At 31.7% G+C, this 21,965-nt stretch overlaps 2 protein-coding genes across 2 annotated transcripts in view; both read right to left on the bottom strand.

The window, feature by feature from the left end:
• Nucleotides 1–15,140, bottom strand: part of LOC105232238 (voltage-dependent T-type calcium channel subunit alpha-1G) — a 227,316-nt gene extending 212,176 nt beyond the window's left edge. The window contains exon 1 of the mRNA XM_049454459.1: nt 14,202–15,140. The gene's annotated coding sequence lies outside the window, so the exon portion shown is untranslated. The remainder of the gene's footprint in view (nt 1–14,201) is intronic.
• A 3,610-nt stretch (nt 15,141–18,750) lies between these two features.
• LOC105232142 (vanin-like protein 1) lies at nt 18,751–21,759 on the bottom strand. Its single transcript, XM_011213752.4, has 4 exons — nt 21,560–21,759; nt 20,755–21,424; nt 19,120–19,846; nt 18,751–19,052 (listed from the first exon to the last, which is right to left on the bottom strand). Exons 1-4 carry the CDS (start codon nt 21,641–21,643, stop codon nt 18,812–18,814), a joined length of 1,722 nt encoding a protein of 573 aa, XP_011212054.3. The 5' UTR covers nt 21,644–21,759; the 3' UTR covers nt 18,751–18,811.
• Between the last annotated feature and the right edge of the window lie 206 nt (nt 21,760–21,965).

Below are 21,965 nucleotides of genomic sequence, written 5' to 3'. Positions count from 1 at the left end.
TTTATACCAGTTTGGCTTATGTGTTTTACCAGTTTATACCAATATTTTCCGCAAAACATTTAATAAGTAAATTGCTTACTTTTATTGTACGCAAAAATCAAACAACAACTTTACTCATGTGCTCTTCACTACAATGTTTCATTATTTATTACTCCGTAATCCACGGTAAACACATTTCCAATAAAAGCCACTAAGAAAATATTGCTATATTAACAGCGCCCACGCAACTCTCCACTTCAACTTACGAGTTTTTCAATAAACCAGCATACTTTTTAGTCAAGTAAACAATTTATAGCTTTCTTCACTTAAGTAATCATTTTTTTTCCTCTTCAACCACAAAACACACAGATTTATCACTTTATGAATGTCTTAAAAATATTGAACGCGCACACTTGCTATTATTTAGTAACGGTGGCAGTTGCGGGAAGCAAGCACACACACGCGCCACAAATGACTCAGCGGGAAAAGTTGCGGAAAAGCCAGATGATAAGTAGAATATTTTTGGGAATGCCATAAAATTGTTTTTGTTGCTGTTAAATGGGAAAAGAAATATAAATGACCACAAAGAATTTAAAACAAGCGGAAAATTATAATTTTATTTCGGGTTGAGTGAAAGCCGCATATAAAGGCATTACGTTGATGAGTGTTGCTTAAGAAATGTTGTTGAAATGCAAAATTAAAAAATAATAATAAATGTGCCAAATAAAAATGAAGAATATTTTTAACATATAGTATTTTTCCGAAATAGTAATAAAAGAGTGAAATATTTGTTTACAAAAAGAGCTATGCCTTAATATACATACATATGTATGTATATGTTTCGTGGTTTTATTTTATAATTTGTTGAAATTTTATAAATTTTTCTTGTTATAGTATATAATTAAATACATACGTAGTTTCATTATTTTTTAATGCAATTTTTCATATTATTTTTTTCTAAAATTATACCAGTTTTTTTTGCAAGTAATTTTTATCTTACAGTGATATATTTACATAAATTCATCCAAAAGTGCCTTAAAATACACATAAATTCTTGTTTTTTGACACCGAATTTTTATACCAGATTCTTAAAAATGTTCAAGTTTCTCATAAAAGCTTTCAAACCCAATTTTTTTTTATATTATGAGAGGTTTTTGCACTTTTTAGTTTATTTAGTTTTCCGGTAATAATTTATACCAGTTTATTAAAAGCTTATTAATTTTCTATAAAAGCTTTTAAATCCGTAATTTTTACTTTATAATAGGTGTTTTTGAATGTTTCCTTAGTTTTACATTATTAAAATTTTATACCAGTTTCGTAAAAGTTTCCTTGTTGGGCTTGGAAGTTTTTAAATAAGCATTTTTTATTTTATGAGAAATATTTCTGCCGTTTATATAGCTTTACAGCAATAACATGTTATACCAGTTTGGTAAAAATAGCTATGTTCTCCATAAAATTTCTTAAATCAATATGTTTAGTTTACTTTGGGGAAGGCACTCACACTATTTTGTAAGTCATTCATTTAGTTAATTTTATACCAATTTTGTGAATATTTCATATAATAGTTCATTTTAAAAGCTTTTTAAATAATATTTTTTATTTTAAGAAGCATATTTTTACTATTCCTTGAGTTTCAAATTTTATACCAGTTTGTAAAAACCATCTAGTCTCCCATAAAAATGTTTAAATTAATACTGTTTACTTTAGATTATTTGCTTTAAAATATTACTATAGTTTTACGTGATTAAAATTTTATACCAGTTTAGTAAAAATTATTTTGTTTGCCATACAAGTTTATAAATTAATATTGTTCATTTTAAGGTATATAGTTATAAATATTTCTGTAGTTTAACGATATTAAAATTTTATACCAGTTTCATAAAAATTCTCTAGTTTGCCATGCACGTTTTTAAAACAATATTGTTTACTATGAGTTTGGTATTTTTTCCATTATTAGTCTAGTGGGTTTGGTAAAATAATTTATTTTTTGTTATAAAATTCGTTAGCATTAAGTCTGATGTTTATACCAGCACTATATTTATTACACCTTGGCTTATTTATTTAGTACTAGCACTGTATTTATTACATCGTCGTTTATTTATGGCAAATAATTAAGTTCCTTCTTTGATTTTAGTAGGATTTTTTCCTCACTTTATTTACATCAAGAATTTGGTTAGCATATTTATTGGCGTTAATGCTTTTCGAAGAATTTATTTAATTATTTAATTAATTATACGATAAATATTCATGTGAATACTGCGTGATTTGAAACCGCTAAAGCCTTAATTACATACAAAATGTAGCTTACGTGGCAACGCCAAACGAATTTATTACTTTTTAATGATTATTTTACTAGGAAAAATACATATGTATGTCCCTACAGAGCTTTGTGTTGTCTATAAGCATCTGACCTACTCCTGTCAGTACGTACTACTTCTGTAATTGACAGCCGCATATAAATTCCGCCAACGAGTGCAGCTTTTAGCCATCAAATCATCAATATTCCGCACACCCAACCGCACAACAGACAAATATTTTACTCCACATAACATAAATATTTCTCACAAAGTACACAATGAGGATTACATTTCACTTAAATAAATTTTTAATCAACAATAAACACATAATAAAAGTGGGTTATGTGAATTTATGGTTTGGCCACGGCGTATACGCAACCAGCATTAATTGCGCGGCCACCTCTGATTTCCGCCGTTTATAGCTACACCTTTCAGCACGCCAGCCAGTCGTAATTAATATACACAACTTTAATTACTATCTCACATAAAAGTTTAAATAATATTCATAACAACAACAGCAACAACAAGCATAATATTGCAATTACAATGCGAAAATATTTATTGTATGTCAACATCATCATCATAATTATTATGTATTTATGAATTAATTTTCAATTTACGCTGCAGGCCGCCAGCTGTCTGTCAATGTGTGTGCAAAGTGCACGTTTTTATGCATTTTTGTGCGAATTTTTCTTTGCTTGCACGCCTCGACATTTTGCTCACATCGCTTATAAATTTATATATGTATAGTAGATATTTCCATTGTATTTATTGCGTTATTTTACGGCACGTTTGCCAGTGTGTGTGCGCATACGTGTGTGATTGTTTTGCAGTCATAATTATGAGCGCATTTGTTGCATTCGTCATTGTTTAACAATTTTGCTACAGGATTTTATGATTGCATTATTTTGTTGCTGTAGTTTTTTGTGCTGATGTTTTATGGCTATTAAAATTTAAAATAAATATGACTCAATGAATACGTGGCCGTATGTGAAATTAATGAGTGCGGCACTTGTGCATTAATAATATTAAGTTCAAAAATTATTGTAAGGTCAGCAAAATGTTAAATAGTATTTATACCAGTTATTGTGATAGTGTTGTAGAGCCTTTTACACATAAAAATTAGTGCTCATTATCTATCTGCAGTTATATATTGTAATTTTCCCATGTTTTGCAATAATACAATTTTATACCAGTTTCGTAAAAATTGCCTAGTATGCCATAAAAGTTTATGAATATTCCTTACTTTTGAAATTTTAATCATATTGTAATTTTATACCAGTTAAGGATTTTATACCAGTTTTTAAATTGACTAAATTTTTTTTAAATATATAAATATAAATAGTAGCATGCATTATAGCAATAACATCTTAAATTAATTTCAAATATAAATTAAAAACAAATAAAAGTAAATATTTAAAAAAATATCAATTTTGAAAAATATTTTAAAATGCTTTTGCTTTGTATTTGCTAAATTTTACTTTTTTTCCGAAGTTTTTGTGTTTATTTCAAAAGTTAGCTTTTATAATTTTTGTTTTATTTATGTACATATATTTTCAGATATGTATTTGTTCTCGTATCTTACTTAATTTTTTTTTGTCTTTAACATTTTTAATTTATTTGATTTTTAGAAGTTCTATGTTTATAAAAAACTATTTTCTGAAAAATTTTTTTTTTAAATTTTTTTGCAATTTTGTTTTATTTATTTATTCGAATATTTGATTTATTAATTACAATTCTCCTCGTCTTTTCATTATAATTTTTTTTTTTTTATTTTTTTTTTTTAATATTTTCAAGATTTTCAAATTATTTGAATTTCATTCTAAGAATATTGTTGCGCGTGATATTTTTGCTATCACTTTCATTTAATTACTTTTGCTTACTTTCTATTTGCGTTCAATATTTTTGTTGAAAGTTGATTGAAAAGTGGAGGTCGCCGCAGCCGCAGTTGTCTAAATCTTGGCAACATTTCAATATGCAATGAATTTTTACTTTATTTTTATTTACAAAACCAATAAAGGATTTTTTTCGGAATTTTTGTTGCATTTTTTCGTATTGTTGTCGTATATCGGCATACAAATTCAATACACAAACACATCCACCCGCAAACATGGACGGCTGCTTGCAACAGCTGCGTGTATGGATTTTTATAGCAATTGCTATTGGCACACACACACACACGCACACATGTTTTCACATGTCAATCCACAGCGCTGACAACTCACTCACTCGTTCCACTTGCTGTTGTTGTTGTTCTTGCTGCAGCCGCTTGTTCTTCAGATTATTGCTTGTGCCGTTCGCTGTCAGCGCTCGCATTGTCGTTTGCGCCATTTTGCCGGCAGCCAAATGGAAACAACTCAATCGCGCACAAACGATTTGATGAAATTAAAGTGTAGATATTTTCTTGTCGATATTTACTGTTTGCGCTCTATCCACTTGTTCCTTTGGTTGGTTGTTTAGCGGATAAGCGCACGACTACAATGTGGTAGCGGAGCGGAAAATAAATAAATGCTATAAACAAGAAATGAATTGGAAAAAAGAAAGAAATGCAAAAAAACAACAACAACAACAAAACTTGTAGAGGCAACTCTGAAGAAAAGTTGTAAATGCTGCTGACTGGAGTTGCCTGCAAGCAATTCGCTTGATTTTATGTTCGTTTTCTTATTTTGCTGCCGTTTTCTTTTACGTACTTTGGTGTGTCTGAAAGTTCGACAAACAGTATCAGTGAAATGAATCAGTGCAGACGCCTGAGGCTAATTTCGGCTAGTAGGATAGTGCAAGGATGGCACAAGGATATTCACAAACAAAGTTAATTCAGTCTTAATTTTTATGCGCAGACTTTATATTTGTTGTGGGCGTTGACAGTTAAAGAGAGAAACATCGAACTTTAAAAACTGGTATAAATACATTTTTTTAAGGCTCCCCAAATGAATAGACCATTTCGTTAATTTTTTAGTTCACAAAAGTGATGCCGATGTTTTAAATTGTTGAACATAACTGGCGTAATTAGATGAGCCACTCGCGGACGCGCTGACAATTAAAAATTAATAGTCAAAGATTTGAATATGGTATAAAATGCTTTTATTTCGATTAGGTCCCATAAATTTTTGCTAATTCAAACATTTTTGGCATTACAACACGTATGTCGTTTTATGGTGTAATGTAACTGGTATAATATTTTGACAAAAAACTGGTATAAATAATAATAGTTAATATGATTGTATAAAAACAATAACTATGATTGTTTAAGCAGTATTTTTGAGTTTACGAGGGGAATTTCTTATTTCAAAAGAACTGGTATAATAGTTTACCAAACAATTGGCTTAAAGACAATTACCATTATATCATAATTGCAGTCATGTAGCGCTAAAAATCAAAACATTTAGGTTTTTTTTTTGTCAAAGTAGTTTTGAATTTGTTTTCGAATTTCCCAACTGGTATAAAAAAAAAACAATTAATAAAATTGTGTAAAGACAACATGTATACTTGCATAAACACTATTTTTTGCAGTTACGAAAGGAATCTTTTCTCTCGAAAAAACTGGTATAATATTTTACCATATTACTGGCTTAAAAACAATTACCATAATACCATATTTGTAAAGTTTTTGAAAATTGTCAATAGCATGGTATTTTGACATGAGTACCAATAATGCTAACTTGTTACCAAAAAAATATTTAAAATAAATTTACAATTGTTTGCATATCACGCATAACTGGTATAAAATGTCGTAGTTGTATTTCCTAAGAACAGTAGTTTTCGTTTTAAACAACATAAATTCAGCAAACATCAAATAATAAGTTATATAACGAACACGAATTGAAAAGTAAGTAATGGTATAAAATCTGGTATAATAATAATATCATGTAAATAGAGGTGATAATATTTTTTAAAATTAAAAATCGCACTATGCAACATAAGCAAACATGGAAATATTTGCCTTTATCATGGTTTCACCTATAAATTTTACTTATAGTTAGTTTTTTATACCAATTAAAATTTTTTTTCTGAATTATAAATAAAACTTAGTTAAAAACAAGCTGCGAAAGGCGTTGTCAGTACAAAATGTTTTTATTATTAAAAAATGGTATAAAAATGTTAATAATCTGGTATAAAAACTGGTATAAATTGGTATAAAACTGGTATAAGCTGACGAATGGTAAGATTATTCGTACTTTCTACACTTTTGATTTTTTTTATTTATAGACTAGTATAAAGTATGATATAACAACTGGTATAAACTAACGAATTGCTATATTTTCCATATATTCCACGTTTTATGTATATATATTTTTTTAAATTAATGCTTAGAATATATTAATATAGATTATTTATATACAGAGTACAGATTCTTAGAAATCGCGGTATATTCTCCAACAGCTGCTGCAAACTTTGGCAGGTATTTGGAGATTTTCCCAACATTTTCCCGCTTATGCATGTAGTTATTCATGCTGTTTTCTTTGATTTACTTCACTTGTTTATTTATTTATTTTTCATTTATATTTTTTCGATTTCGCTCTATTGTAGTGGCGTTTGTTTGTCCGCATAGTTGTGCCACTAGGCAGCTGTTTGCTGTCCGCTGTTATCTAAATATATTTGTTGCTACTTTGTAAACGCAAACACAGTTCGTTAACTCACACGTCTATATTTTCAGTGTACATATTTACACCTATACAATTATATATGTATATACAAACACATTTGCAACGGTTTTGTAAACAAAAGTAAAATTGAAAAAGTCAAAACTGCAATGAATTTTCCGTTAGCTAATATTTGCGATATTTTGCTCTTTAGTTTCGTTGGTAGAGGTGTGTGTAAATTTCATTTTCACACTTTCGAATTGATGAATATTTTACTCTACATAAAATCGGACATTAGAGGGTTAATATTATTTATAATTTTTAATTAAATATTTCTAAAAAGTTAAAAAAAAAATTATAAAAAAAAAATATAAAAAAAATATAAAAAAATTTCAAGTCCATTTTATTTCTATAGCCATTTATCGCTCTCTATTCCCATCTACTTCACTATTTGGACCGAGTAAAAATGTTTGTGCATATACATATCTACTTGATCGTTAGGAGGTTAAAAAATTCTTTCATTATTGTTATTTTTTCTTTTTTTATAACCCGCATTTAATGTTGCCAAGAAACTCAAATATGTTGCCAAAAATAATATTCTAAATAAATTCCTAAAATATAGAAATATCTTTGCCAAGCATTATGACTAACAACAAGTGCTTCATCACCTTCAAAAAATTTACTCCAGCACACGTGCTTTTTAGCTTATAAACAACAAACAAAAGACTAGCGCAACAAAAAATAAGAAACTTCCGCTGAAAATTAGCTCTTCTTGCCAAGCGATATTCGATTTCTTTCACCTTTTGTACATGTGTATGGTGAATTCGTAATAGATGTACATATGTATGTATAGAATATTCTCATGTACAGAAATTTATTCTCTTCTAAGGTCAGAATAAAGTTTAATAACCAACGGTAAATAATGGAAAATGGAGTAAGGAAAATATTTTTTGAGTATTAAGTAGTTTCTCCTTTAAATATTCTTAGCTTTTCCGAAATTCTCCCAAAAACTTTTTGCTAAAAACAATTTTGTTAATAATTTTCTGTAAAACAAAAACAGTCATGATATCAATATTTTCGTGCAAAATTTAATCAAAAAACCCAAACTTTTTATTTATTTTGTTCGCTTTTGCAAATATTTCAATGAATTAAATTTTTTAAATATGAAATTCGAATTATCGATGGATTACTCAAAATTTTTATTTCTAACCAAAAAACAACAATTTCAATTATTTTTTTTAGTGAATAATATTAAATTTCACTTTGTATACTTTCGTAAAGAACTTTCCATTTAAAAAATATTATAAAATAATTTTTTCGATTTTTTCAAAACTAAAAAGTATACAAATACTTTACTGATTTCAGAGTTCTACAATTATTCAATAAATTTGAAAGCTGTCGAAAAATCTTGGGTATAAAATTTTCAAAAAATTTTCAAAAAATTTTATAATATATTATTGATTACAATACATACACATATAATTTTTAAATGTAAAATTTACAATTTTTTAATAATTTTATATAAAATTTGGAATTCCACATTTCAAAATTAAATTTTGCAAAATTTTTTAAAATTTCAAAATTTTAATTTTCTCAAAAATTTTTTAAATTTCTAAAAATTTAATTTTCCAAAATTTTTAAAATTTTCAAAAATTTAAATTTTCCATTTTTTTTTAATTTTCAATAAAAAATATTTACTAATTTTAATATTCAAGTTAGATAATATGAATATTAAAATTAATAAATATTTCTTATTGAAAATTAAAAAAAAATTGGAAAATTGAAATATTTGAATATTCAAGTTAGATAATATGAATATTAAAATTAATAAATATTTCTTATTGAAAATTAAAAAAAGAATTGGAAAATTTAAATTTTTGAAAATTTTAAAAATTTTGGAAAATTAAATTTTTAGATAAATTAATTCATTATTTAATAAAGAGATGTATCGATAAAATTGTTATTTCTATTCACATTTCAAATCGAATTTTTAAATTTTAAACATTATGTTTTAAAAAAGACATTTTCAAAATTGGAATTTTTATTTATTTTCAACAGTTAGAATTAAAAAAAAAAACCTTCCGAAAAATTAAAGTTGAATTTTTTTATTTAATTCTTAAGTTTTTGTATTCAATGTGCAAATGTGCTTTTAATAAAAATGGTCAAAATGTTCAAAGGTCAGTCAAACTCGCTACTAAAAATATTTATGACTTCGAATTTAATTCGTCGAACTCGGTTACACATACACGCATATTCGGAAAACGTTGATAATACATACTGTTCACCAACTTTAAGATAAAATTATGGCCGGTCAACGGATATATTCAATTTGTATACATTTAAGCGCACACTAACAGTACCTACAGCGTCATTTACTTAGTTATGCACATGTACGCATGTATGTGTGGCGGTACGCACGCTCGTGTACGCTGGTGATTTCAACACAACTCGAATTCATTTCATTTCGCATTGATTTCAATATCATTTGGCGATTTTTGTTTACTTTTGCATTCACAATAAATTAAACTGACTTGTGCTCTGTATTACTTTCGGTATATACAAGGACAGCAAAGCAACAAAACGCCAATATTGCCAATTGCTACATACAAGTATATTGGTATGCAAAAAGAAATCAATACACAATTAAACAAATATGCGTGTGTATACACTAAGTTTAGCTAGTACATAGTAGACTTTGTGGAAAAACATTTTACCTATTTATACGCGCTTTTATATTCATACACATACATATGTATGTATGTATGTACATAAGCAGATATTGTATATTTGTGTACATAACAATGCATTACGCTACTCGGTTATACTATTCATGGCAGCAGCGAGCTAAATTCCATTGCTCGTCTATATACAACATTGCCAGAATTTGTATATATGTACATATAAACTCCTAGCATACAGTATAATTTTTTTGTACTGGACGGTGGTATAGCAGGCTTCTAAAATATTTTGTTAGGTATCCAAACTGGTATAAATTGGTAAACAATTTATTGAGCGCTCTAAGAGTTATTAATTAGCTAAATATGCTTAAAACAAAAACTGGTATAAACTGGTATAATATATTTTTCACACTGTTTTAGTACTAAAAATAGTAAAATAAGGTATAATAACTAATATTATGTAAATTGACGCAAACTGTTAGCTGGCACAGAGCAAGATTATAGTGGTATAAACTAAAATATTGACTTTAAAGTTGAACTTCAACAGTTTGAATTTAATCATTTATTAGCTCAATATGCTTAAAACAAAAACTGGTATAAACTGGTATAAAATGTCTTGTACACATTTTTGGTACTAAAAGTAGTAGAATAAGGTATAAAAACTAATAGTTAGTAAATTAATGTAAGCTGATAACTGGTATAAAGCTATCTTAAACTCGTATAAATTTAAATTTCAAATTTAAAGTTAAAACCCAACACATTAAATATATTTCAGCAAAATTTAAGATTAAATCATTATAGTTTACCATTATAGCTCAGACTACAAGACAAAAACTCGTCTAAATCACAACTTAAATTAGTTCAGCAAATCCTTAAAGTCAAAATAATTTTTTTGCCTGCTTGCAACCATTTTTTTATAATTTTTTCTACAAACTAAGCCTTTGCTTTGCAGTTTTGCGCTTTCGTGTATAAATTTATATATGTACATGTGTGTCTATCTTTTAAAATATACCCGCTTTAATTTAGACTTTTCTCATATTTATGTATATTCACTATCTTTATAGAGCTCAACTGCTTCTTGGCTTCACTCAACTTTGTCTATTTTTCTTTACTTTTCTGCTTTCCGCACTCTGTGCAAATCTCACTTTAATTAGAGTGTCTAACGGTAAATGAGGGCGTGTGTGCTTGAGCTGCAACTAGAGGAAATGAACGTTTCTAATATCAACTACCAGCATAACTAGAATGAGTTTCATGCAAAAAGCTGTTGGAAAGGTAAACACATACATATGTATGTATTTATGTATGTTTTTAATTCTATACATGGTTTTTGGTACATATGAGTATACATACATATGAATTTTGTGAAATTCAGGCATATGTACGTGTATGCAAATGAAGATTAACTTTAAATTGAAGATTTTTTTTTGTAGTCAATAGGCACATATATTTTTTTTATTAAATTCATACTTGGAAATTATTTAAAATTTGTAATGAAATTTTTTAACTTGTGCCTTCAGCCTTCAGCCCCTTCAGCGAATTTGGTTTTATCTTTTCAATCGTCTGAAAACGGCTTCCACGGAGCGGCAATTTCAGTTTGGAGAACAAGAAAAAATCACACGGTGCCGAATCTGATGAATGCGGTAGTTGATCAATGATATTTATTGCATTTTGGACTTTAAATTCAGTCACAATCGTGGCTCGATGCGATTTTGCATTATCATTGTGTAAAATCCATGAATTGTTCTTCCTCAATTCCGGCCGTTTTCGACAAATATTCTCACGCAAACGCCTCAATATGACCAAATAGAACTCTTTATTGACCATCTGCCCTTCTAGAACAAATTCATGATGTACCAAGCATATCGAAAAAAGAATGAGCATCACTTCAGACATGATATGTTGAGATTGTCTTCTTCTATATCTCATTTTATTGCAAATTGGTTAAAGATAAGCTACTTTAAAGCTCACATAAGCAGAGTAAAGTATAGTTCGGACATTTCCTGTATTGGAAAAATGTTTGCAGCAAATCGAAAACTAAATTTAAAACTATTCAAAACTGAACTATTGCGTTATACTTATAGCGAATCGAATATCCAGGCCATTTTTTTCTGAAACAAATGCAGCTAAACTTTTTTGTAACGAATATGATTTTTTTTTATTTCTTCCTAAAATATACGCAAAAAATAATGCACTTTTAAAAAATTTTGGTCTCAATGAACTGATTAACTGTTAACTTTTAATACGATTTTTTAAATTAATATTTTTAAATTATCACTGTATATTTTTAATATATTTTTTGAAGCAACATTTACAAATATTTTTGTTTATTATTTACATGCGCTACTTGATCAAAAACCTTTGAGTATTTTTGTTTAAAATTTTTCGAGTTTCTGAAATATGAACAACTAATATGCATATTTTTAACGAATTCATAATAAATGGTGCTCCAAAATAAAGGCAAGATTTTAATTTCCCATCATTCTAAGCGTTGAAATCGAAGCGTTTTGGGGTTCTGAGAGTCCACATGTAACTGGTTGCTTTGGATTTTGGGCTGGAGACATAATTGCAATAAGGCTGTTCAAGCAGTGACTGAGACTGGTGCTTGTTATAGCAATATAATAAACCGAGTTCTATTTGCCGTAATTGGATGACATTAATGTGGACAATATGTGGTTTAAACAAGTAGGTGCCAAATGTCATTAAGAACGGGAAACACAATTGCTGCCAGAGACATTTCCAAGTCGTGTACGTTCTCGAATCAAAACTGGCTCGTGTGATTTAACACAGGTCTATTGCAACAACCCCACAACCATGCGTGCTTTTAACAAGAAGATTCAACGTTGCATCTATTATTTTATTATTTATACGGCGTCATTTATGCCGAATAATCATGGAAGATTTCGACAAACGAGTATGCTAGGGAAAGCCGTGGAAGATATTTGCCCGATGTATATGCCATAAATAGCCCTATCTTATGTACTTTATGATTCAGTAAAAATACGACAATCAAAAGATATCTATTTAATTCTAATTTCCAAATCACTATTGGCGTTAACTTGAGAACACCCTTAGCATTAAAATTGCTTTGAATAATTTTTTCACTTCGAAACTTTTTTCCAATCATTTTAACACCGATAATTAATTCGAGGTTTTTTACGAATTTTGAAACAAATGCTAAAATTTAATGCAATTTTTGTAAGTATAAATTTCCCAACTTTTTTATTTTAATTAATTTCAAATATTTTAATTTATTAAAAATAAAATAAATAAAAAAATTTTAATTTATTAAAAATAAAATAAATAAAAAAAAAATTTTAATTTATTAAAAAGAAATTACACAAAATTTTTTTCTTTAAATTTTTTACTGTATGTAATATATAATTTAATGCCAGAATTACTTTGTGGAAAGCAACAATTTTTTCTTTGCAAAAATTCTTAAACACCCTTTTTCTCTCTGCCGCAAAAATGCTAAAATTTCCTATCTATTCTCTCTGTCGCATAGAATTGTTTCAAACAAAAAGAAAATTCGCTATTAAGAAAATTCAGTAGCCAAAATAACATATTTCTTTAATTAAAATATCGAGATTTTTTAACAATTAAAATTTTTAATAGATTTTTTTTTCTTCAAACGGAGGAAAATATTTTCAAAAGTTAAATTTTGCCGAAATGTATAAAAAAATGTTATATTAAAGAGCGAAAATTTATTATGTGAAAAGCACAAAAAATCCAAAAAAAATTTGAAAAGTTGTGTTTTTTTTTGATAAATTCTATAAGAAGCAGGTTTTAAAAGAACTATGTATATTTTTACGTAAGAATATATTTTATCAATTTTTTTCATCCTCAGTTAGTTGAGCCATCTCAATTTTATTTTCTTTTTGAACAAATGCTATAGAAACCAGTTTCAAAATTATATTAGAAGAGACATTTATTCAAATCGAAACCTTAACAATGTTGTGGCGCTCTCAATTCTCCTTTTTTAAACTAAAATACTTATGTAAAAAAGAATTTATCAAAAAAAATGTTTTCAAACTTGGAATGTGGCTATGTCAACTTTTCTTCTGTTTTGCAAAAATGCCACAGAAAAAGTATTTAAAACATATTTTAGAAATGTTTGTTACTTCAATATTAAGCAAAGACTTGCAAATGTTGTGTATATTTTTATTAATTTTTTTTAATCATTATTTTCTTTTTGTTATTGAGCCTTAGCAAAAATTTGTGTATGTTGCAATGCAATTTTTATTTATTTTAATTCCACTGTAAATGGATCCAAAATATATTTTAGAAGGAAATTTTATTGCTAAATCTTGGAACTTGGTAATGATTTAGAAATTTTGTAGGGATCTTATTTTTTTTCTAGAAATTTCACAAACAGCAGATTTAAATAAAAATAATAGTAATAAATATTTTTAGCAATTTTTCGGAAATATTGTAGCAATCTCAATTTCATTTCATTTTTTTTAAGAATTCCTTAGAAAACTGATTTCAAATATATTGTAGAGAACGTTTTTATTTCATTTTGAGACTTAACAAATAATTGAAAATATTTTACTTGAGCCTATCGGAGATAGAAAAACTATTTTACATTTTTATTATGTCTTTTGAAAAATTACACCGTATTTTCAAAATTCATTTTTTTTAATTACTTATTTATTTTTCATATATTCTACCTTTTTTCCTGTATTTTTCGCTCCAAAACACTGCTGCTTCGCCGACAAAACTTAGGATTTTTTTGCAAACACTTTAACACTGCAGCACATACACTTGATTTTGTTGAGCCTTAACTCAGATTTTTTCATACAATTTTAAAATTTTAAACAATATTTTTAATTTCGGTAATTTTTTTTACCTTTTCTTTCGATAATTTTTAATAATATTTTTTAATATTTTTTTTGTAATTTTATTAATATTTTGTGTATTTTTTGGTTTAATATTTTTTTTTTAATTTTTCACCATTTCATCATGTAATTTTTCATAATTTTCCTGTAAATTTTCACTATTTCTTTAATATTGAAATTTTTTTAAATTATTTAAATTTTTTTAAATTATTTTTATTTTTTTTTTTTACAAAGTTCAAAGTTTTCTTTACACGACCCCAACAAGTTTCACCAGAATTTCCGCTCTAATTACAGTAAGGCTGCTCACACACACTTTTCGCACGTAAAAATTTATTTTTTGTTTTGTAAATTTTCATATTTGCTTTTGCCACTGGCGCATTTTCCATTCACTGCACTTTAAATATTTACTGTATTTAATTTGCAAAATTTGTAAACTTTTTTCTCAATTTTATTTTTTCTTTTTTTTTTCTATTTTTCACACAAAGTATTTACTGCACGAGTTTATACACTGAATTTTTCACGCGCGAACACATTTACGCTTACATACATACCATATGTTATATTATATATATATATTTATGTATGTGTATATGTCTGTGCGCACCTGTAACACTGTATGTACATGGGTCTGTCTAAACACCACACTGAAAAAACTCTTAATTTTCACCGTACGCGCGCATCCCTTCGGAGGGAGGAATTTCGTGTTGCTGTCCGCTCGGAGGCTGAAAGCCTACTAGTCTTGGCCAGTCACATTGGAGAGCTGTTGCTCAGTCGCATGCCGAAATGTTAGGGAAAATTCCAAAAATTTCCCTGTCCACACACACACACACGCGGCGCACAACTATACGTTGTGTGTGTAACGAATAGCTGCACTCTCCCGGTTCGCCTGCTCGTCAGGGGCAACTCGGCCGCCCCGAAGCATGCTTTGGCGCCTGTTCGCCCGTCGACCAACTGGCTAGCCAACCATTCGGCGCACGCACTCAACACACATACGCAGCATATTGCGGTGGGTCGGCAACCAGTGAAGCGCGCTGGAAATACCCACAGCTGTGTGTGTGTGTGTAGTTTAGCGCGCTGTTGAGCTATTCATTGAAGGGAAATTTTTATGTATGTTTTCGGTTTAAATTTTGCACCTGAAAGTCTCCAATTGCAGGTGGCCGCTGGCGAGGATAGTCTCCAAACAAACTTTCATTCATGCGGTCTTTGTAAGAACTTTTATCTGCCGCGCCAGTTGGCGGGATCTTTGAGCATGTGAGTTAATATAGTTGATGCGTGAGGGTTGGTGCATATGAAATGCTGGCATGTTTAAGCAGAAATATTCGTTTTTTCGGTGTTTCGAAGTATTAAAGTTATGTCGAGGTGTTTTGCTAACTGCTTTTCTTTTGGGAAGCCTTTTTGAACGGAACTTTCGTAATCCAGTTGTGACTTAACCTGGAACCATATTTTCTTCGATCCGAACTAGTTGCTGCTAAAGTGTTCCAGACTTAAGCTTCATATTCGAGGCTAATCTATAGAAATTTTATGATGTCCATCAATTCATCACACTTTCTGTGAAACCTTGTTGTCAATAATCATGCAGGCTCTTTGAAAGGGTAGAGGTTGGTTAGGTTAGACAATCAGACTGATTCTTGTGAAGGTACGAACGATCCCACTTGTACAGCAAAACACACAAGTCTGTTGTGATGCGCAGATCTGTGTTTGGTTGATAGTGGAGCAGAAAGTGTCTATATATCTCCATACAAGTCGGACACATCTTTAAACCATCCTCTAAAATATTTAGTCTTCTCACTGCGAGAGTGCCAGTTAGATAATGTTCGTTTAGAGCTAATACCATTGCGGCCAGGCCAACCTTGCTAAGTTTGACATTGCAAAGGCAAAAATTGAAGAATAAGAAGTCTCATCGAACTTTTCGCGACATGAACTCTGTTTAGAAGCATAGACGAGTTGTTGGGTTTTGAACAGTCGAGTCTCATCCGCTCTGCCATTTAAAACCCTCGTTTTTTTGGACGACGGCTGTTCTTTTGATGAGACCTATATTTCGTAAGCAATTCTCAGCTAACTCAAATTCCTCTAAGAACATATTATGTATTGAGAAATTAGATTTCGAGGTCTCTAGAGCGTACAAGTTATTGCAATTAAACTTCTCATACAAAAACCGGCTAAAGTAGAATAGTTTGAGTGACAGCGAGAGTCCAAATATTCATTTCTTCACTTTACCAGGTTATCAAAGCCGTACAGTTGATTAGATAGAGCACCAAATCTTTCCCAATTTGCTAAAGTTCGAAACAATCCTTTAGTCAAATAGTGTTCAGACGTGAGCTCACGAGATCTCTAACAAAAATCTTCAGTTATTCATGCTTTCATTCATATTTTATTAAACCACTTTAATACGAAGACTACGCTGCTTTAAATTGCAGGTACAAACTCTCCATGCTTTTAAATAATTTATTACATTTCCCTTTGAGGCACTACTGCTAACTAACACCCGGTGAAGGTCTACAAATCACACATTGGAGTATTTCCCTGCGTGCGCTCTCCTTCTACATTTCTCTCGCGTGTTAGCGACGCTCTCCATTGTCGACTTCCACTGGAATTTAAGGCGCTCACGCGTTTCAGCGCCGCTCTCGCCCAGCGTCTGTAACTTCTCCTTGAACTGCGAGCACAACAATATCCATAGCTATATACACGTATTGTATGTAAAGGTAGAGACTGTTGAATGCTAACAAGTGGAGCAACAGTTTGCGCCAACAACAAGCGTGCGAACGCTATTCCTACCCACAAACACACATGCAAATTTTTAGTTTGCTCTATGTAGCAGGCAAAAAATTTCATTGAACTGCATTCATTTCTGTAGTGTAGTTTAGGTCAGTGGTGTGAGGCTTGTAGTTACACGCTTTCTTTGTTCCTCTTTTACACATGTACAGATAAACGCGCTTATCAGTGTGGTGCCGGAACTGCTGGATGAATGAACATTTGCTTATTTTCCGCTTGGTATCATTACCTACCGCCACAAGATACATTCGTACATACATATATGACGTTACCAGGAGCTTCTGTCGAAGTTTTTGAGGACTTTCAAAGTTTTGGTGAGGCTTCGAGCAAAAAATTTCGCCCGGTTGGAGAGTCTGAACAGTTTTGTTTGATAAACAAATCTTATAACTTCTGTCTTCCTTGTCTGATTTGTGGAAATAACATAAAATTAGTCTTTAGTCCTACTAAAGAGTCCAAAACTTTTAACCATATCTCGTGACAGTAATGCAATATCTTTCTTATGCCATGCTGACATATAAAATCTGTAAAGTTAGCTGGTCACTGAGCTTTAGGTAACTCATATTGCTTCAAAAATTATATTTATATTTATATTTATGGCTCTAGCAAAGATCAGAGTGGAATCCGAATGAGATCCGAGCTCGAAAACATATTATAACCGAAAAATATTTGTTCTAGGAGCGACAACATTTCTTAGAATAACGTCCAAAGCTCTTTAAACTCTCCTATAAATAGTCCAAAGCTCTTTAAGCCTCAAACTCTCCTAAAAATAGTCTTTTGGACCTATCGAAACTGAGTTTTTTCGGCTGTAATGCAATATCTACCTTATGCCACGCTGACATGTAACATCTCTAAAGTATGTAGTCACTGAGCTCTAGGTAACCCATATTGCTTTTAAAAAAGTAATTTAAGTTTGGCTCTAGCAAAGATCCGACTAGGATCTGAGCTCGAAAACAACTTTTAACCGAAAAATATTTGTCCAAGTAGCGACAAGATTTCTTAGGATAACGTCCAAAGCGTTTTAAATCTCAAACTCTCCTAAAAATAGTCTTTTGCACCTATCCAAACTGAGTTTTTCGTGGCTGGCTACCATTTAATACAACCGCGGCTCTCATGAGCAACAAATAAAACTCTGCTAGGAAGCGTCTCAGAGATACTGTATTTCTCAACTTTTTTATAGTATACACCAGTGCCAGACAAACGGCCTAAGACGACGGACTGGAACCTTATCCGAGCTTCTTCTGCATACAGTTCTCCTTTTAGTGATTTATTTTATGAGCTCAGCCAGGAATAGACTGTGTTACATCGTCATCACTATAGACTTGGCTATTCAGGAAAGCATTGAGGTTTTGCTTTGCGTAGAACGTTTCGGAACGACCCATAAGTCTTTAGCAGACAATGCCGTGCTTTCATGACCTTAGCAATATTCTAATGAATAAATTTCTCAGAGCTTCAACTATTTTCTAGTGACTGTGACCCAATATACAAAACATAGGCAGATCCTGCTTATGGTATCTTCATATTTCACAAACAAATTATTCTTCAATAATTTCCTCAATTTTGGGCTAAGTTTTAATGAGATTAAATTGAAAGTTTTGATATTCCATCCAAATTAAATCGACAAGTCTTGTGCTAGTATTTTTTATTTTATTTTTACTTCTAATATTATCTACTCAAGCAACTACTCCTTGCAAAACGGCCAATGCCCAAATCAAAAATATTGGTTTTAGTAAGACCGCTGCGCCTCCGCCAGCATTTGGATCAACAGTTGTCGTACTTTCTGTTGGCGGTGAGCTCGTGGTGTCATTTATGAAACCGTCCCCATTGTAGAAATTACCATAAATCGAGAAAGCCAATAGATTGTCGGTTGTTGTGTTCAAAGTATAACGCGCATGACGCATTACTACCGAGTCACTAAAATTAAGGCAAGAATTAATATATCCAACGGACACAACACGTAAGTTAAACCAATCATACTCACACCAATAGATCGTACTCCTCGAACACAAATTCATTCACCGCCAAAGGCTTGAGATCATCACGCAAACTGTTCGGCATCAGCAAATATGGATAGCCCGTCTGGTAGTTGGACTCAATAGTAATGCGATCGAAAGCGACTTGCGGCTGCTGTACGACATCGGCGGGGAAGATACGTCCACAATCGTATATATCTTCACCGATACATGTAAATACGGCACAATTGCGTATCGCATTTGTAGTCTCAGCGCCCGCCTCATTGCGCATACCTTCGTAGGCACCTAAACGGTAGGTGTAGTATTGACCTTCACCACCAGTGGTCAGTTGGTGCCATTGCAGCTCAAAGTGACAGCAGAAGGTTTTATGGCACACATCGTGCTCGGCGCGACTACTAGCATTCGTCAAATCGACTAAAATGCTCTCATAATTCTCCAAGTAGTCACGTTTCAATGTAATATCAGCTTGGCTTAGACGCTGTGTTGCTTTCGGCTTCACCACAGTCTCAGTGACTTGTATCGCAGCCGGTACACTACGCTTGTTTTGTGTCTTCTTTGGCACTCTAGCGACATATATACGACGTTCACCTTCACCGGTATTCATTACGGAAAGTATAGGACCAGCGCGCCCAGCATAGATGCCTGAACCAGTTGAGCCGACGGCCGGAAGACTAGAGCCAGCAGCGAGCACATTAACATCGTTTGAGTAAGCCCATGACTCTTGGAATTGAACCCCTAAAAAAGATTCCGAATGGTATTAGTAAAGCATAACGGTTTGAGGTTCTTCTGATAAAGAGCTCGTAAGCTGCTAAAGTCAATCGATGACGAAAATAAAACTAGAGAACAGTGTGTAAGCTCATTTCGATATGCACCGAGTATTTTAGGAAACACGGAGTTCATGGATTTTTCTTTTTTGTGTTACTTTTTGGTCTTACGAAGTTAAAATCAAGTCGGGGCGATTGTAATTTTTCGAGGAAGCGAGCTCATAAGATCTTCAAACCGGTTCTGGTTAAAATTAGAAAACGGGTTTTGGCTCATTAAAGCTCTTTTTGATTACTCCCAACTTTTAAGGATTTGCAATACTTGAGCTCAGAAATTAAAATCTGTACGAACTTGGAAACCTGGTAATTCCATTAAATAACCGTAAAGGAAATAGTAATTACTGCGAATCCAAACTTTCGCTAATCCAAAGTCCAATAACAGACTTGAATCAGTGTTTTTTGCTGACGAATCGCGATTTCGATTAGATAAGCTCCGCGTCGGCTCAAAGTTCGATAACACCACGCATGCTAAGTTGTTTATATTTCTATTTTATGGTATGATCATCTAATCTTATCAATGAGACAGATGTAGACAGTTAAATTTGCCATTACACTTATCTTATAATTTTTAGTATTTAAAATCGGATGTTATTTTATTAATGAGGCGATAAGACGAATATTGTCGATGTACGACGCCCACGCATTTGCAGACTTGTGGCCTACTTTTTACTGGAATGACGTGGCGCGTCAGCTCGCGACTGCTATGACCTTTGGAATAGCTTGAAACACGAACCAAACGAAAGCAATCACGCCAGATATACCGAGTTCTACCTACTCCAATTCAACCCAACCAATCTCTTAACTCATTAGACCAACACTTACCCGTCAGAAATGGTATCTGCGAGAACCACATCGATGTAAAGATCACATCCGTAAAACCCAAACTAACCAACCGCTGTGCGGGCTCATAAAACAGTATATCAAAACAGACGAAATGCCCAAATACTACGCCGAAATCGGTGTCGAAGGTGCTCAATTCCGCACTATATGTGGTATTCTTCGGCTCGCCATATAGATTCCATTTGCGATAACGTGAAATTACCTTGCCCTCACGATCGAACACAACGTTAGTATTGAAAATATTTAGACCATTCGGTGCACATGGACGCGGATCGGCTGCGGAAACGACACACTTTGAGCGCTCGGTCAAATTGATAACAATGTATTTACGCGCCGCGCGCGCAGCACATGATATCTGCACCAGAAAGTCGGCATAGTCGCTAGCGTTGCCCAGCAAGCAAGGTGTCGTGCCGCTTTCGGGCTCGGGTACATATGTGGCGGTATCACCACCATTTAGTGTGCTCTCGGGGAAAACAATAATGTCTGTGGGTTCAGCAGCTTCCGAGCTTATTATTTCCAAGTAACCGGCGAGATTGTCTGCCAAAGCAACATCTGATGCATTTCTAGAGGGTCGAAACTCCACAACGCCGGCTGTGTAATATAATGACTCCGTACTATTTGTATCATCGGCTGCAAGCGGCTTCAGCGGACTCTGCAAGTTGATAAGGTGTAGCGTTAGATAGTGTGGATAAGCTGACAATGCTGTATGGACGCGATAAGACGCGCGTTAATTGCACTGATTAGCTTTACGTGGCTACTTAACAATGGGTTTCGCTTTTTGACTCACCTGTTCCGTTGGTTGTAGCAGTAGCAGTGCACACGCCAGCGATAAAGTCAACGTTTTGCAGTTACCCAACGGTATTCGGCACATTTTTGCGATTTTTTGCGATTCTTTTGCCGTATTGTGTAGTTTGAGCAGACAAAAACTTTCCCGGAATTTTAAATGTAGTCTACCGTACACACACCACAAGGCAAATGACCATTGCTCGTTTAGCGTCTTGGCTTTATAAACGCTAAAAATTCGCAAATTCTTAGCTGTTACTTTTAATCTTATCTACTTAGCGGCAAACCATTTCACTTCTTGATTAAAGTATCGATAATTGAATTAGCAACGATTTAATCTTCAAATGCTGATAGTCGCATACTGCCTTCTACCTTAAATTGCATACTTTTGGGCGCCAAGCAGCAAAGCA

Source organism: Bactrocera dorsalis, chromosome 4 (assembly GCF_023373825.1).
Source record: "Bactrocera dorsalis isolate Fly_Bdor chromosome 4, ASM2337382v1, whole genome shotgun sequence".
In the NCBI taxonomy this organism is placed as follows: domain Eukaryota; kingdom Metazoa; phylum Arthropoda; class Insecta; order Diptera; family Tephritidae; genus Bactrocera; species Bactrocera dorsalis.
This window is presented reverse-complemented; position numbering and strand designations above follow the sequence as displayed.